Source organism: Canis lupus, chromosome 10, assembly GCF_003254725.2.
Source record: "Canis lupus dingo isolate Sandy chromosome 10, ASM325472v2, whole genome shotgun sequence".
Lineage (NCBI taxonomy): Eukaryota > Metazoa > Chordata > Mammalia > Carnivora > Canidae > Canis > Canis lupus.
In genome coordinates, this window is record NC_064252.1 from 14231559 (window position 1) to 14248004 (window position 16446).

Consider the following 16446-nt stretch of genomic DNA (forward strand, 5'->3'; position numbering starts at 1 on the left):
TATCCATGTACCCATCACCCGCTTTAAAGAAAATTAATATTAAAGACAGATTTGAAATCCCTTTTGTGACCATCTGCAGTACTGTGATTTATTTATTTTTATTTTTTAAAAAAGATTTTAATTATTTGAGAGAGAGAGAGAGAGAGAGAGAGGTAGACTCCCTGCTGAGCCCAATGAAGACGCTATCCTAGGATCTCAAGATTCATGACCTGAGCCGAAGGCAGATGCTTAACTGACTGAGCCACCCAGGGGACCCTGTGATTAATAAGAAATATCTATTCGGTCATCTGAATGTCCAAATATGTATTTCTCATATATATTTGGTGTTCCTACAAGGTGTTCGGCTTACAGCTTCCAAAACCCTTGGAATTTCATAAGGGTTTGAGTCTTTGTTGAGTTCCTCTTAGTCAATGTTAGTATCTTGTTATGTTAATAAAGTGACTTTTGGAACCCACCTAGGAGGGGGGCTGAACTGATCATGGTGGAACCAATCACATGACTGGGGAGATGGGAAGTTCAGTCCTACCCTCTGGCCCTCTCCTCCAGGGAGGGAAAAAGGGCTGGAGATCCAGGTCCATTGCCAACGGCCAATGGATTAGTCAGTTATGTCTGCGTAGCAAAGTCTCTGTGAAATCCCCAAGGAATGGAGTTCAGAGGGCCTCCCCGGGAGTGAACAGATAGAGATTTGGGGGCATGGAAGCTTCACACCCTTCGTCCATACCTTGCCTGTGCATCGCTCCCAACCAGTTGTTCCTGAGTTCTATCCTTTTATAGTAAGCTGGTAACCCAGTAAGTACAAGTGTTTCCCTGAGTTCTGTGGACTCTCTAGCACATTAACCGAACTTGAGGAGGAGGTCATGGGAGCCGCTGATGCATAGCCAGCCGGCTGCAAGTATAGGGAACGGCCTGGCCTTATGACTAGCATCTCGAGTGAGGGTCCAGGGCAGTCGTGGAGGACTCAACTGGAAACTCGTGGAATTTAATGCTGTCTCCAGGTAGAGAAGATGAATTCTCATATGCTCCAGTCTCCCAGACTTGCTTGATGGTAAGGGACTCAGCCCTAACCCTGTGCTGAAGTGGGATCCGTCTCTTAAAAGACTGGCCCTCATCCTCTTGCTGCCCTTTCTTTCCCGAAGCAGTCATGTTTCTGAATTTGGTGTTTATCATTGCTACGCGTGTGTGATTGCGTGTGCATTTACCCCTCTATCTGGGTATGTGTGTGCAGGTGTGAGTATCCGTATTCAACATACGATATTACTCTGCTTCTTTGTTTAAGTAGTACACGGGAAAGGTCATTTTACACCTTACTTGTTCCCTCAACATTATGCTTTTCAGATTTCCATATAGATTATGTAGTGTAAGAATCTAGGGGTAAGACTGTGTATTTCAGTTGCTTTATTTTAGCTATCTTAGAGTTTTCTTTGTCTACTACCTTGATAAAAGGCATTTGGTTTTCTCTCCCCCCCCCCTTTTTTTTAAGATTTTATTTATTTGAGAGAGAGAGATCGAGAGACAGAGCACATAAGCTGGGGGTGGGGGGCAGAGGGAGAGAGAAGCAGGCTCCCCTCCGGCAGGGAAACCGAAGCAGGACTGGATCCCGGGACCCTGGGGGATCATGACCTGGGCTGAAGGCAGACGCTCTACCTGCTAAGCCATCCAGGCGCCCCTCCCCTTTCACTCTTAAAAACAATACTGTAGCCAACACTTTGGTGCCATTTTTTTCTGGGCATCCTAGGTAGTGACTGTAGGGTTATTGGGCAATGGAGTGTTTGGGTCAGAGACTGAAGAAGACATTATCTCAGTGCCATGAAGAGGAAGGCCCTGGACTCAGGCTGCCTGGGTTCGACTCCTTTCCCAGCTTTCCCAAGGAGCAGTGAGCAGCAGCTATTTGTGTCCCTGATGAGCATGCATGCCCTGCCTCAACCCCCAGCGTCACGCAGTCAGCTTGGCTTAGGTCCCTTTGGCCCTGGTGGATCCTGCTGGAGCCAGTTCCCAGCTGCCACTGCCTGCCCCTGCAGCCAGAACCCAGCAGGACTGTGGCCTCACATGCAATCACTGCTTTGCATTTCTGTACCATTTCTGATCCATGAAGAGGTTTATTTTCAAGCCTGGAGATATTTTTTTTAGTCTTCCCTTTTAATATTTTATTTATCATTGCTCTGTGCTTGGAGCTGAGGGAGTACATCAAAGCATGAACTTATTGTGTCACCTTAACCAGAAGTTGCTATTACCTCCACAGCCTTTTAAAACAAGCACGCATCTTAGAATCATCTAATCATAGATTTTTGGAGCTGGAAGGGATCTCAGAGATAATGAAGGCCGATAACCTTATTTTATAGGTGAGGGAATTGTGGTCTGGAGAAATTAAGTGATTTACAGAGGTCATCTATCTGGTGAATGGTGGAGGGCAGGACCAGAACCAGAGCCTGCAGGTTCCCTCGGTAGTCCTTTGGCCACCCTGACTCCTGTTACAGTTTGGTCTCTAAGCTGTATTTGCACGCAACGTTTCATTTTTAACAGAGCTCAAAAAATAAAGGAGAATCTATGCAATTAGAAAAATGACACATCACATCTTTAAACTGATACAAGATGTCTTCTCTCGGGAAAAAAAAAAAAAAGAAAATCTAAAGCAAAAGTAAGAGGACAATATCCACTGCATTGAGCCGAATATATTTTCATTAGAAGGCACAAAGCCTTTTGACTTGGTAGATTTCTGCTGCATTTGGTTTCCTTGACTTCCCGAGACTTATTAGGATGGGCCCATCAATAATGGTGCTGATACCTCCAGCCTCCTCCAGCGCTGGGCCTGAAAATGAACGGTGATGAATGGACACGGCCCACGTGCACAGGGATAGCCCATATTTCTGCTGTCATGTAGAAATGGCAGGTAGTTTAATTTAGAAAAAAAAATTACTGAGAAAGAGCAAATATTCCTTTCCATTCATTCGGATTTCTGGACTTTCTTAGGATATGAATTTAGAATCCGGCCTGTTTGTTAAAGCCTTTGGAATTGTTTTATTCTATTTCTAGATCTTTTAGCTGTGCCTAAGCATCCGTACGCTGCTATGGAGAACTGGGGACTAAGTATTTTTGTGGAGCAAAGAATACTGCTGGATCCCAGTGTTTCATCTATTTCTTATTTACTGGATGTCACCATGGTCATTGTTCATGAGATATGTCACCAGGTATGAGAAAAAAGAATCAGGTGTAAGTATAATTGCGCACTGTTGAGAATGCAGAATGAGTTCGGATATTTAGATTGGGACCTAAATTAGTATCCTCCCAATTAAGTTTTAATTATCTGGAGAGCACTGTGTAGTTCCTTCTGGATGGTACGTCCTTTTTTCTCAGAGGACAGCACAGACAAAAGCAAACACGCTGATGATATTGAATAAACACCTGTCACTCAGCTCCGTTGAGGAGTGAGATGGCACTGCCACCCAGCAGCCTCTTTGGAGACCCTGCCCAGTCACGATTCCGTGTCAGCCTTGCTTTATTTTCTTGTGATTATTGGTGTGTGTATATGGTAAGTGCAGTGATGGCAGTGATGTATTGCGCTGCTGCAAGACGCAGCGGAGTTTTGTGTACGTGTCAAAATTTGCTTTGGCTGAAATCAATTTGTTATTCCCTTTTTCCCATCACATAGACACTTAGGAAGTCTTTCCCTAACTCAGCCATAGACTCTTTGTTCTCAAATGATTGATATATATATATATATATATATATATATATATATATATATTTATTTATTTATTTATTTATTTATAAATATATTTTTATTTTATATATATATATTTATAAATATATATATATTTTTGGTTTGGCATGTTTAGAAATTCTTATGTAAATTAGCCAACTTTGTAGTGAAGCAGAGATAAAATTAATTTCATTTTGATTTTGATGCATTTTCTTACAACGAGTGGAAGGTATCACGGAGACTTTGCAATGCTTATTTGAAACTTCATTCTAGTAAAAAAAAAAAAAAAAGGAAAAAGAAAGACCACTGAAAATCAATGTTCATGCTCATAGACAGCCGAACCTTGTCCTGGTTTAGCCACGTAGTTTCAAGTGAAGACACTGGAAATCTCTTTATGAGACTGTCTGGCTTTCATTTGTTGTATGAACCCAAAGCCTTTTTTTAAAAAAGCCAGAAAAACTCCAGGAAGGAACCGTGTGAAAATCCTGCTGGTGAAAGCACGTGAACTGCCGACTGCTAACGCACCAGCAGAGGTTTAATGATGGGTTGGCCCTGGGCCACACGGCTGCCTCCTGTACCTGTACCTGCCAGCCGGCCAGGTGGGCCACGTCCTCAGCGCCGGGCCGCGAAGGGTCCCCCCACTGTGCTGGCCACAGCTTTCCCGGGACACCTGGCGATTCCTGGAGGGTGAGCTCCCCTCTGGCACGTCAGAGGCCCCAGCGTCTTGTCCACTCATGCTGATGTGTTGGCTCCTGGCGCTGCTCTCACGGCTCGTGGGCGTGTGTTACTCTCGTGTTCGCCCCCCTGCGACGGCGGGCCAGAGTCTGGGGGACCACAGCTCCCCCTCTGCTCCCAAACGATCGCCTCCACGGCCCTGTCTCCCACCTGCGTGTGTGGTCACCGTTTGGAAGACGGTCTTTCCGCTTAAGGAAGAAGCATGCGTTTTTGATTAAGAATAACCATTACTGGGCAGCCCGGGTGGCCCAGCAGTGGAGCACCTGCCTTCGGCCCAAGGCTTGGCCCCGGGGTTCCGGGATCGAGTCCTGCATCGGGCTCCCTGCATGGAGCCTGCTCCTCCCTCTGCCTGGGTCTCTGCCTCTCTCTCTCTGTCTCTCTCATGAATAAATAAATACAATCTTAAAAAAAATAACAATTTTTTTTAGACATCAGCCGCTTGCTGGTCACCCACCCAGACTCCTGTCTTCCTCGTGGTTCAGTTAGGGAGCCCCTTGGGCAGGCGGCACTGGTGACTGCGGCGAGGCTTCGGGCGCCAGGGCCCGCTCCACGGGGCTCCTGGGCTGGGCCTGAGCCCACGCCGCCTGCCTCTCCGTCCGTCCCTTAAATGTCTCATTCCCACCCGGGGCTTCACGCTCAGTGTTGCCTACATCTGCCTGGAACCTCCTTCCCAAGGCTTTCTCATGACTGCCTCCTTCTTAGCATTGAAGTCTCGGCTCTGATGTCACTGGCTGGGACGGAGCATTCTTGCTTTGAGGATCTAAGGTGGCTCCTCCCCCATTACACAGACTTTGCAATGCTAATTTCAATCTTGATTCTAGTAAAAAAAGAAAAAAAAAACCTGAAAATAAATGACACATTTTATCAGGATCTGAAATTGTGTCATTCATTTGCTTATATGTTTTTTTTTTTTTTTTAATTTTGTATCTCATCTCATCCTCCTTGGCTCCACAATGAAAAGGGACATTTTCTTATTTTCTTTTTCTTTTCTTTTCTTTTCTTTTCTTTTCTTTTCTTTTCTTTTCTTTTCTTTTCTTTTCTTTTCTTTCTTTTCTTTTCTTTTCTTTTTTTCCTTTTCTTCTTTTCCTTTCCTTTCCTTTCCTTTCCTTTCCTTTCCTTTCCTTTCCTTTCCTTTCCTTTCCTTTCCTTTCTTCTTTTCTTTCTTTTCTTTTCTTTTTTTTTTAGATTTTATTTATTTATTCATGAGAGACCCAGAGAGAGAGAGACATACACAGGCAGAAGGAGAAGCAGCTCCATGCAGGAGCCCAATGTGGGACTTGATCTTGGGACTCCGGGGTCATGCCCTGGGGTGAAGGCAGCACTAAACTACTGAGCCACCTAGGCATCCCAGAGAGACATATTCTAATTTTCATTATCACATCCAAGGTCTTTAGGAACACTCCAGGCATATAATGTTTTTGTTTTTATTTTTAATAAAAAGAAAAAGATTTTCTTTAACTTTTTGCTGAACTAAAGAAGGATTTCAGAGTGGTGCATCACGATCTAATTAAAACACCAATTAAACCTGCCAACATTATTGGGGCACCCGGGTGGCTCAGTTGTTTAAGCATTGGACCCTTGGTTTTGGTTCAGGTCATGACCTTAGGGTGTTGAGATTGAGTTGCATGTGCAGCTCCATGCTGGGCCCGGAGCCTGCTTAAGATTTACTCTCTCCCTCTCATCCCCCACCCCCACTAGCTTTTTTTTTTTTTCCTCTCTCTCAAAAAAAAATATGACAGCATTATTTTTCATGAAGGAATTTAGAGATTTTTTTTGAAGATTCATGAGAATCAGAGAGAGGCAGAGAGACAGGCAGAGGGAGAAGCAGGCTCCATGCAGGGAGCCTGACTTGGGACTCGATTCCTGGTCTCCAGGATCACGCCCTGGGCCGAAGGCAGATGCTCAACCACTGAGCCCCCCAGGCGTCCCTAGGGATTTTTTTTTTTAACCTAACCCTTTATTATCAGAATATCATGGAGACTCAAGGGTGGAGCATCATGAAAGCCCTCAGTTCCTTCAATCAGCCAATGTTTTCTCTGAGCTGTCTGCACTGTTGCAAGGCAATGCTCCAAAGTAGCTTACCACGTAAGGCTGTATTTTCCATCTTCGGCCATCTCATTCTGCCTCCTGTATATTCAGCAGACATCTACCAACTCTGATTTCCATCCATTAGCCCTTGTTTATTCCTTGTAGGGCCACAAGACACAAGTCTTTTCCTCTTCTGCACACTAGGCCTTCAAATATTTGAAAATAGCTGTCATCATTTTTTTTTCTCCTGAGTCTTGTCTTCTCCAGGTTAAATATTCTTTTTGTATTTCTTGATCATTATATTTTTGTTCTTCCCTAAATGCATTTATGAAAACAAACAAAACCAAAAAAAGTAGTGTCTCCCAAGTAGTTGAATAAATCAATAAACCAATAGTCTTGCCACAATACGTTTTAAGGTCACAAAATCTGCTGAGGAATGAATTCCAGTTTTGATAGTCATCGTTTAATACCTTTAACTTTAGATAAAATAATTCTGGGATGACTTTGATTTTATCTGATGCCCATTCTTTTTTCAATTGCAGTGGTTTGGTGACCTCGTGACCCCTGTATGGTGGGAAGACGTGTGGCTAAAGGAAGGTTTTGCTCACTACTTTGAATTTGTTGGCACGGACTATCTCTACCCTGGCTGGAACATGGTAGGTATACATTTTTGGTTTGGAATTCCTAGTGAAAGGTTGCTCTGGTATTACAGAGCTTATATTATCACCAAAGGTGACTGAAAATACTGTCTGGAAAATCCCATGTCCAGGGACACCTGGCGGGCTCAGCGGTTGAGCATCTGCCTTCGGCTCAGGTCGTGACCCCAGGGTCCTGGGATTGAGTCCTGCATCGGGCTCCCTGCATGGAGCCTGCTTCTCCCTCTGCCTGTGTCTCTGCCTCTCTCTCTGGGTCTCTCAGGAATAAATAGATAAAACCTTTAAGAAAAAATCCCATGTCCAATAAGGAAAAGGTAACCAAAATTTAAATTTAACTGAAATTTGAAATATTCCGAAAGAGTTCTGTTTTATTTTATTAGAACCGAATAGAGTTTGATTGACTATAAATTGATTTGAAAATGTTACAGCTTTTCTTAATAGAAACATTTTAGATTGTTGCATTTGATAACGAAGGAAAATTCTTTAAAATTGCAAAGGTAACAGTAATTAGTAAGAAATGTTTTAAGTGTCTAGAGTATTTCAACATTTAGAGAAATGTAACCTTAATATTTCTTCATTGTGACTACAAATTACCTAAAATATTTGCTTATTTATAAAATATATGATGGTGGTAGATGTACTTTAGGATTAAATTACTTACTAAGATGTCATTAACTTCATGAAGCGTTATATACCTATACTCTAAGAACATATCTGCATGTCTGAACCTGAAGTCGGATTTGTTGTCCCTTAAGCAGTGATATTTCTAGAACATTCTCAAAGAAAAAGTAGAGGGAAGGTGTGGTTTTTATGTGTCTTTTAATATAAGTTTTTCATCTTATATTTTTCTATTCATCACTTAGAAACTATGTTATTAAATGAAACCCAAGGCGTATGTTGTTTTGGAACTTGAATTTTAAATTCAGTTGCAAAGAATTCACATTTCTCAACTTCCAGAAGCTCATATTTCACCTGTGCTCTCGCATAGACAGTAACATGTATTTACTTTACACTGCTCTTTTTTGATGTTTGAATTATTAATAGTGATTATCTAATTATCTGTCAGAATTATGAGCATGATTTGAGGACTTAAACCAAGGTGAAACGAGAAGGTGTCTGTAAGTCATGATATAACTTCTTTACCATAAATTCAATGAACTTCTGCTGAGTAAAAAATGTGATCATACATATCGCATAGAGGAGACGTGACAATTGTAATATTTTGATAGGTTTTAATTATATTCATGCAGCTTTATCCTTATTTTATAAAAGCGACATGGTTCACTTCTCTAAATAATGAGATAATTTTGCTTAGCCTTCTGTATCTAGTTATGTATGTATATATAACACAATTTTAAATATCTTACTTGAACTGTTTTATCATGGCATGGAAAATGATTGAAAATACCTTTAAAGAACTTGGAAGAAAAGTCAATCACCAATACCATATGATATTAATTATTTAAAGTATTCTTTTAACAAAAGTGAAATTTTAAAACAAGTGTTTAAGGATATTGAATATACTCCCCCAATTCCCTCAAAATATCTTTTGATTTTTAGGTGACTTTCAAGCAACTCTGTTTAAAATTTTCATTTAATTTTCATTATGCTGTGGATTATTGCTGATTTATAATTTCATTATGTTTCAATATTAAAAAAATGACCTTATTATGAATGACACACTACTCATATAGGTAAGCTTTTTTTTTTTTTTTAAGTTCATTCAGCTATCGTAAAATCCCTCCTATTCATCATTATGAAAAATACATCTTGGATTAAGAAGTAATCAACAGAATTATACGTGGGCTGAAAACTGACAGCTTTTGATAGCTTTAGGATGGCAACATATCCCAGGTTTCGATGTCCTTATACTGGATTTTGTCTCTGAGTAATTTTTTTATATTCTTTCATCATTTTTATCAGGTAACTTATAAATGTAGGCCTCCTGGAGAACATAGTTACAAGATGTATTGAAAATGAACATAAAGAATAAATAATGCACCTGGGACTTTGTTCTTAATAGAATACGGACCATGAGCTAGAAGTCTAAAGACCTTGGGGTGGTAAGATACAGGGTTTTATTTCCAATAAATCCATATCTTATAATTAAGAAATGGGAATTAATGATGGCATAAGTACAGTGGTATAGAAGGCTCACCTTATTAAACTAATAAATGAAAGAATAAACCCCATTACAATTAATTAGGCAGTAGCGAGGAGGTACACGTCTTATGATGTCTCTTTATGCTCAGATTGTAAAGATTATACTTTCTGATCTTTGATTGCTTTTGATTTTTATTAGCCTTATTTAGTTTGTAGAGGACCTCAGTATACGAAAGTCGAAAAACCTATGAGAAGAAACTGTAAACAAGTTGCTCCCACGAATATCACTAATATCTTCTTTGCAAACAAAATTTTAAGAATAAGTTAGTCCCACAGATTAGAGGATATTAAGTGACTTTAAGGCTGTGCCAGCACTATTTTTCATAATGGCATCAGCAAGAGTGGAAGAAATACTAGAAAGAACAAGAGTGACAGCTGTGTCAGCAGTAACTCATACTATTGTGATATGCACAAAAGCTTACCTAGGAGCACAAGGCTTGGGCTTCGCTAGAGCTTAGCCTAAAATAGAAAAATCAGAAGTCAGGCCTGTGTCAGGAGTAAGGAATTTCAGGAAAGCTGACCTCTTTTGTCTCTAATCTCAAAAACACTGCTTTTATCATTTTTAGACACTGAGTCTCAAACGCTAAAATACCATTTCAATTTGCTAGGGTGATTGCTCTGACAATCTACTTTCAGTGGAATAGCAATAAAAAAAGCCCAGAATTGCATAATGTTGTTAAGGAAGTTCTTGTTCTGATTTGGGCCAGTATATGTGCTTGGTCTGCTTCAGAGAGTAAAATCTTAGATTTTGTGTGTGTGTGTGTGTGTGTGTGTGTGTGTGTGTGTGTGTGTGTGTTCAGAGCCAGTTTCTGATACAGAAGTAATCAGTTTTTATATTAGAAACACTATGTGGAGTAAAAACTGTTATGATAGTTTTGTTCCCAACAAACTAATGGAGCTTCCCATCTTATAGAGAGGAGCCTTTATGAGTAGTGTGAGGTAAGGTCAGGGGAATGGATTGGAAAGAAGAAATTCAGATTCCAGGAAAGCTGTTTCACCTCTTTGGTTCCTTCTTATCACTTGAAAAATGGGAGCAATTGTCCTGACTTACCAAGTTCGCAGAGTTTTTGTGAAGATAAAATAACTTGCAAGGTCTTTGAAATGTATGAGCCGCTATACAAATGTGCGTAGGCATCATGTACCTGGAAAATAAATGCTCCATTAGAAAGGTGCATTGATTTTATGTATAGATGCCCTAACATTTCCAAGCCCAGTCACCTGTTTTGACACCCTGGATTTATAACAATTATCTAAAGATTACAAAATAATTTTTATAATCTCTGTAACTAGGCTTGGTCTCATCAAATCAATTCTTATCTATACTGGCAAAGTGGATTATTCTATAGGAACATAAGCCTTATATAGTGTTTCATTAATCAAAGAGAAGTGTCAGGATCATCAGAAGCAACTTCTTCAGCTCAGGGCTAAGGATACATTTCAGGGGCACGTAGCCTTTTTGCTTGATGCTATTTCATCAAAGTTGGCTGTTAGTGACAACGTTATTGGCTGGGTCAAGTTACAGTATGATATCGATGACAGTCGTATTAAATCTCACTGTGTTCCTGGAAGGGAAGGAAAAAAAAAAAGGAAGACTCATTCAACATAACAGTACTCTTCAGTAATTCTTGATAATTTTAATTTTAAAGGAGTTTCAGTGCAGGAGAAAGATGCACGGTAAAATGCTAGTCTGAGGAATTCCTTATTTTACGGACCTGGTGCTGATGCAGGCAAAATCGCATCTCCCATGCATATTGCACACATTTTCATTATAGTTTGTATCTATGTCGGAGGCATCTCCTCCAGTGTCCTGAATGCAGCTTTGTGCTGCTCTAATGAGAATTATTAAGCACGAGTGTATGTTCTTTTGTTAAATGAATTGGGATTCTCTGGAGCTTCACAGAGCAATCACTTTGTATGCTGATAAAGTCTGCAGACTGGGAATTCTCCCTAAATTTTTATGAGGACACATACCTGGGCGTAAAGATAACTATTAATGGAGAATCATGCAACTAAACTTCATTATGCTAGATACTTAAGATACCTTAAAGTGTATTGCTCAAAACCTTGAAAAATCATTCTCAATTGTCTCCATCATGGATAGGACTTAACTAGTAAAAATGAATTCTCCCATTAAACGGAGTATCATTTTAATGTGCTGCAACAAAAATTGCCTGCTGAAGTTAACAGGCATTGCAATAAAATTATCTTTGCTTTAAAATTATTTTCACTCAAAAAGAAGTTGAGAAAATCACTGATGAACTGAAATGGAATCTATCGAGTTCAATGTTTCTTTCACTTCCAATGTAAAGATACACCTGCTTCAGCATCCCGAACAATAATATACACGATTTACTATTCAGAGGGGGGAGTGGAAAGGTAGAGAGGACACATCTCGGTTTTGGTTAATATTTTACTTGTTCATCTCTCAAGTCCATCCTTGATTTAATGTCTGTAGGGAAAAATGCTTTGGCGTGGTTCTCACCATCAGTTAATAGATGTTTCAACAAAGGTTGGTATATTGATACTATTGCCTATACTTCATTAATATCAAAATATATTTGCCCAATAGGGCTATTTGGTCACAGATAGATCGTTTGGAAATTAAATATTTATTTTTGAATCTGACTTTATAAATACTGAATACCAAATATATATATATATATATATATATATTTGAAGTCCGTAAATACCAAATATATATAAATATTATATAATAAATATAAATAAACATAAATATATATTTATATATAATATACAAATTTACTTATAAATATAAATATTTATATATTTATATATTATAAATAAAAATAAATAAATAGATATATACATATAGTGATGATGTTATTGGGTGGGTCAAGTTACAGTATAATATTGATGGCAATTGTATTAAATCTCACTCTGTTCCCTGGAAGAGAATATATATATTTATTATATATAATAAATATATAATTATAATATATAATTATAAACATATTACATAATATATATTTATTATATATAATAAATATATAATATAATTATAATATATAAGTATATTACATGTTATATATATATATTCATGATTTCCCATGTAGTTCTGTTTATGTATCATGATCAAAATCCACATTATATAGTCTTTCTACTCTTGAAAAGTCAGTAAATTAGATGATCCAATTGTTTTCAACTTGGTCAATAATATATATATATTTTTTTCTTTTTCCAAGTGACTAACACATATTGAATGTGAAATACTTAAAGACTTCTTAAAGCTAGTTCCAGAGGGTGATGGTCTTTTTGATCCCGTTCAGTAGCTTAACAGTGACACTGACATTGAAAGACAAGAAGGAAGGTGGAAGGAATGCCTACCTGGGTCTCTTGGGGGACCACAGCCTTCAAAATGGACCTCTTCTCCTGCTTTCCTTTTACTCTCCCCACCCCCTTTCTGCAAGCAAGTTCTCTGCTGAAAACATAGATTTTTTTTATTTTAAAGAATAGAATATATATATGTATATATATATTTTTTCTCATTTGAGTGGGACTGGGGAGTGGTAACCATCTCTTCTGGGGGAAAGGGTAGCTTTTTCCTTAGCATTAGTGATCAGAGCAGTGTGAGGTATGGGTAGAAAAGAGGCTTGTAACCAAGAAGCGAAGTGCACAGGTTGGTAAGGGCTGTAGGGAGGACAGTAGCAGGTGCCCCTGAAGGAAAGGGTCTCGTTTCCATAGCTGAACTCTGAGTACACGTGGGAGGAGTTGTCGTGTGTGTGCCCCGTGCACTGAGGGTCACGCTAACACTCAGGCTGTATAAACTGCTCGCCCGCAGAGGATGTCCATGTTAAGAAGGGGCCAGAGACTTGGACTCTCACCAGTGGTGGTGGAAGAGTGGTGCAGAGCATCTAGCAGGCTAACGGTGAAGGCCGGATGTGCACCTATCATGCTGACACCTGGCAGGAGCTCTCGCTAAGGCCACTACCCTAGCAAGCTGTGTCTCCATTTTCTCTCATTCTAGGGCCAATTCTGGGCTTTTTACAAACTATGTTAATGATGGGCCGGTAGCCCTACTAAGGGTGTCGCTTCACAGAAGGGATAAAAAGGGCTGAGCCATCAGTTGCTAATTGTTTCAATACAGTGACGGCTTTAGATGTTTTATGGCACAAATGCAGTTTTTGAGGATAAAACTACACATGAAGAACAGATAATGCATTCAGACTTGTGTTATTTACACTTGTTCTTTTATAAGACTCAAGACTTTGGCTTCCCAATTGTTTGGGAAGTGGGAGCTTTTGAAGAGCTTGTTAAGGTGTGTTAAGTTTCAGAAAATGTGACTCAGCTTCATTTACGGCTTCTAATAAAAGATCAACTTTTATTAAAGAAGATATCTTTAGGAAAGGAAGAAAAACAAACATAATTCCTTGGTTTCCATATATATTCACATATCCTTCTATATATTCAGGTACGTATCTGGGAGATTTTTGTAGTCACATTACCTCATGTTTTCTCCCGTGTGAATTTTTAAAATTTAAAACAAAACTGCAAGTGGAAATCTCATGTATGTTCTTAAAGCATGAATTTTCTTTAAAGCAAAGTCATTTTGTTCAGAAAGACACTAAGCGTTTCAGGTTTTGTGTATTTGAAACTTAGAGATAAAAGACAAATGAGCATTCCCTTTGGAATAAAGTATTTCTTCCAAAGACCATGTTCAGGTTTGTGGGGTGTCAAGGTCTTTCTGCATTTCCATAGGAATTTCAAAAGCAACTGATAAATTGACAGGATTAGACACTTTCTAAGAAGAAAATGCTTCTGAACCTGGACCCTAACAATAACACCAGGGCATCCTTTTTCATACCTCAAAATAGTGCAGGGAAAATCAACCCATTTCTTTCCCTTTTCGTGGAAGAGCAGTTTGTAGGCAAAATACTTCCACTTGCTAAAACTTGTCAGGCAGCACTGGATAAACCAAAAAATTGGTAATGCCAAAAATTTATGCCAAAATGATGAAATCTTCTGTTACACATCATTATTCATAGACATACATTATGTATGAGAGCAGATTATGCCCCTGTTAATCTGTACCTCTCACCACCACTCTTAAAGATTCTTATCTCCCTACAATACGTGTATTGGTCACATGTGATAACCGTCAGCCTTTAATTTGCTTTCCAAAGCCTTTAACGCAAACGTGACCAGAAGTGAAGGCTTGTGGACTAGGAGGGCAACCGAAAGCTAATTTATTAATTTCCTAATTATTAATCATCCTTAGCCAGACAGCTGTATGTGTCCAGAGACATTAGAACACAACTCATTTCTAAGAAAAGAGTAGCTGTCTCAGTCCATAACACTTTATGGGACTTTTTCCCCCCTCCTCTTTTCATCAAGGTTACTTTAACACTGTTCAGATGTTTCTAGACAGGAAAGTGAGAAATGGAAGTAGTGAGGTCAAGTGATATGAATAAAACAATGTAAAAGGACAAAAACAAAACAATGAAGGGTAATAAGGTCGTTTGAGGTCGTTGAAGATTTTTTGGCTCAACTGTACCATGAAGGCTTGTAATGCCGAAGACTTTGGTGGCCTTTACCGTGTAGCCTTCAACGTTGTGCCTTCACTAGTTCTCTGTGACATAGACCAAGGCGTTCTGTGGAGCGTCTGGAGAGTGTAGACATCTTTGTTACCGTTTTTCCTGAGAGTCTAGAGAGTGTGGCCATGGCCAGACCACCATGTGGTCTACCCTCAGACGGTCCTGATTCCGCAACCATGGTTCCAAAAAAGATGATTTGGGGTAGAGCATGTTCTGGTGTTGAGTTGAGTAACGTCTGTGGACCTACAGTCACAAAGTTAGGAAAGGCCCTTACGTGAGACCCTTGTGTCTTCGGTTCTTCACCTCTCCCTCGGATCGATGAACTAGACCATATTTCTGTCATATTTGTCTTTAAAATCTAATATACACAGGAATGCTTTCTTTACCTACTCGAGATACACCTGTCCCCAATTAATTACTTTTTTTTTTAGAATCTTTTTTTTTTCTTAAGATTTATTTATTTATTTTATGATAGACCCAGAGAGAGAGAGAGAGAGAGGCAGAGACACTGGAGGAGTAGAAGCAGGCTCCATGCAGGGAGCCCGACGTGGGACTTGATCCCAGGTTTCCAGGATCACGCCCAGGGCCTAAGGCAGGCGCTAAACTGCTGAGCTACCCAGGGATCCCCCAATTAATTCCTTTAATCATGGTACTTTCTTCTCTCCAGATCTGGTCCAGTGATGCCTTTCTTGAGTGCTGTTAGCACTGTACCAGCTCAATAATTTTATATAAACGACTTTGATGGATTGCTGCTACTTGTTTGCCATTACATTCAGTCTTACGTTTCACTTGTTCTGTTTGTTAATTAATTGAAAGAATTATCAAGCACTTGAAACAAGGCCTTTGTTTTGCTGACTTCTATGGAACAAATCTCGTGGTATTAGAAGCACGGGTCTGCTAATATATCGGTTTCTTGTATACACTGTATTACATCTTTGGTGTAGTGATTTTAGTTAGTAGGTGTGGATAAATGTAGGGTTGTTTTTTTTTTAGCTCTTAGTTGACCAATCACGCCTCTATCAGATGTTGCTTTGTTTATGGAATAGCTCAGAAACCCAGATCCATAACCTCAATCAGACTGTTCATGTTCATAGATACATTTGGAAAATAAAATTTAGCACAGTTAGCCTCAGAAGATTAGTCAAATGAGGGAACAATAAGAACACTTAGCCACCAGTTATTATGTTTATATTACATAGTTCAAACATGTTCTCTAATATTTAATCAAATTTATCTGGTTGCAATAGCCATTCCTTTTCACTTAGATTTTGAGTATATTTTTGCTCAATCAGCTAAGTTCTGCTTTTGAGTCCTGTTCTCTCTGTAAGCTTCACAAATTTGCTTGGTATTTTATAAAGAGGAGTTCTCTTGGGGCACCTGGGTGGCTCAGTGGTTGAGCATCTGCCTTTGGCTCAGGGCGTGACCCCGGGGTTCTGGGATCGACTCTCACGTCGGGCTCCCTGCACGGAGCCTGCTTCTCCCTCTGCCTGTGTCTCTGCCTCTCTCTGTGTGTCTCTTGTGAATGAATAAATAAATAAAAATCTAAAAAAAGAAGTTCTCTTTTCTTGGTTGTAGTGGTAGTAGTGGTGGTGGTATGATGGGATATCTTTATTTA

At 39.5% G+C, this 16446-nt stretch overlaps 1 protein-coding gene across 1 annotated transcript in view; it reads left to right on the forward strand.

Annotated features, from left to right (window-relative positions):
* The window catches only part of TRHDE (thyrotropin releasing hormone degrading enzyme), a 368540-nt gene that overhangs the window by 191644 nt on the left and 160450 nt on the right, over positions 1-16446 (forward strand). The window contains exons 4-5 of the mRNA XM_025476583.3: positions 3031-3185; positions 7003-7116. Of these exons, the coding sequence (XP_025332368.3) occupies positions 3031-3185; positions 7003-7116 (269 nt within the window). The remainder of the gene's footprint in view (positions 1-3030; positions 3186-7002; positions 7117-16446) is intronic.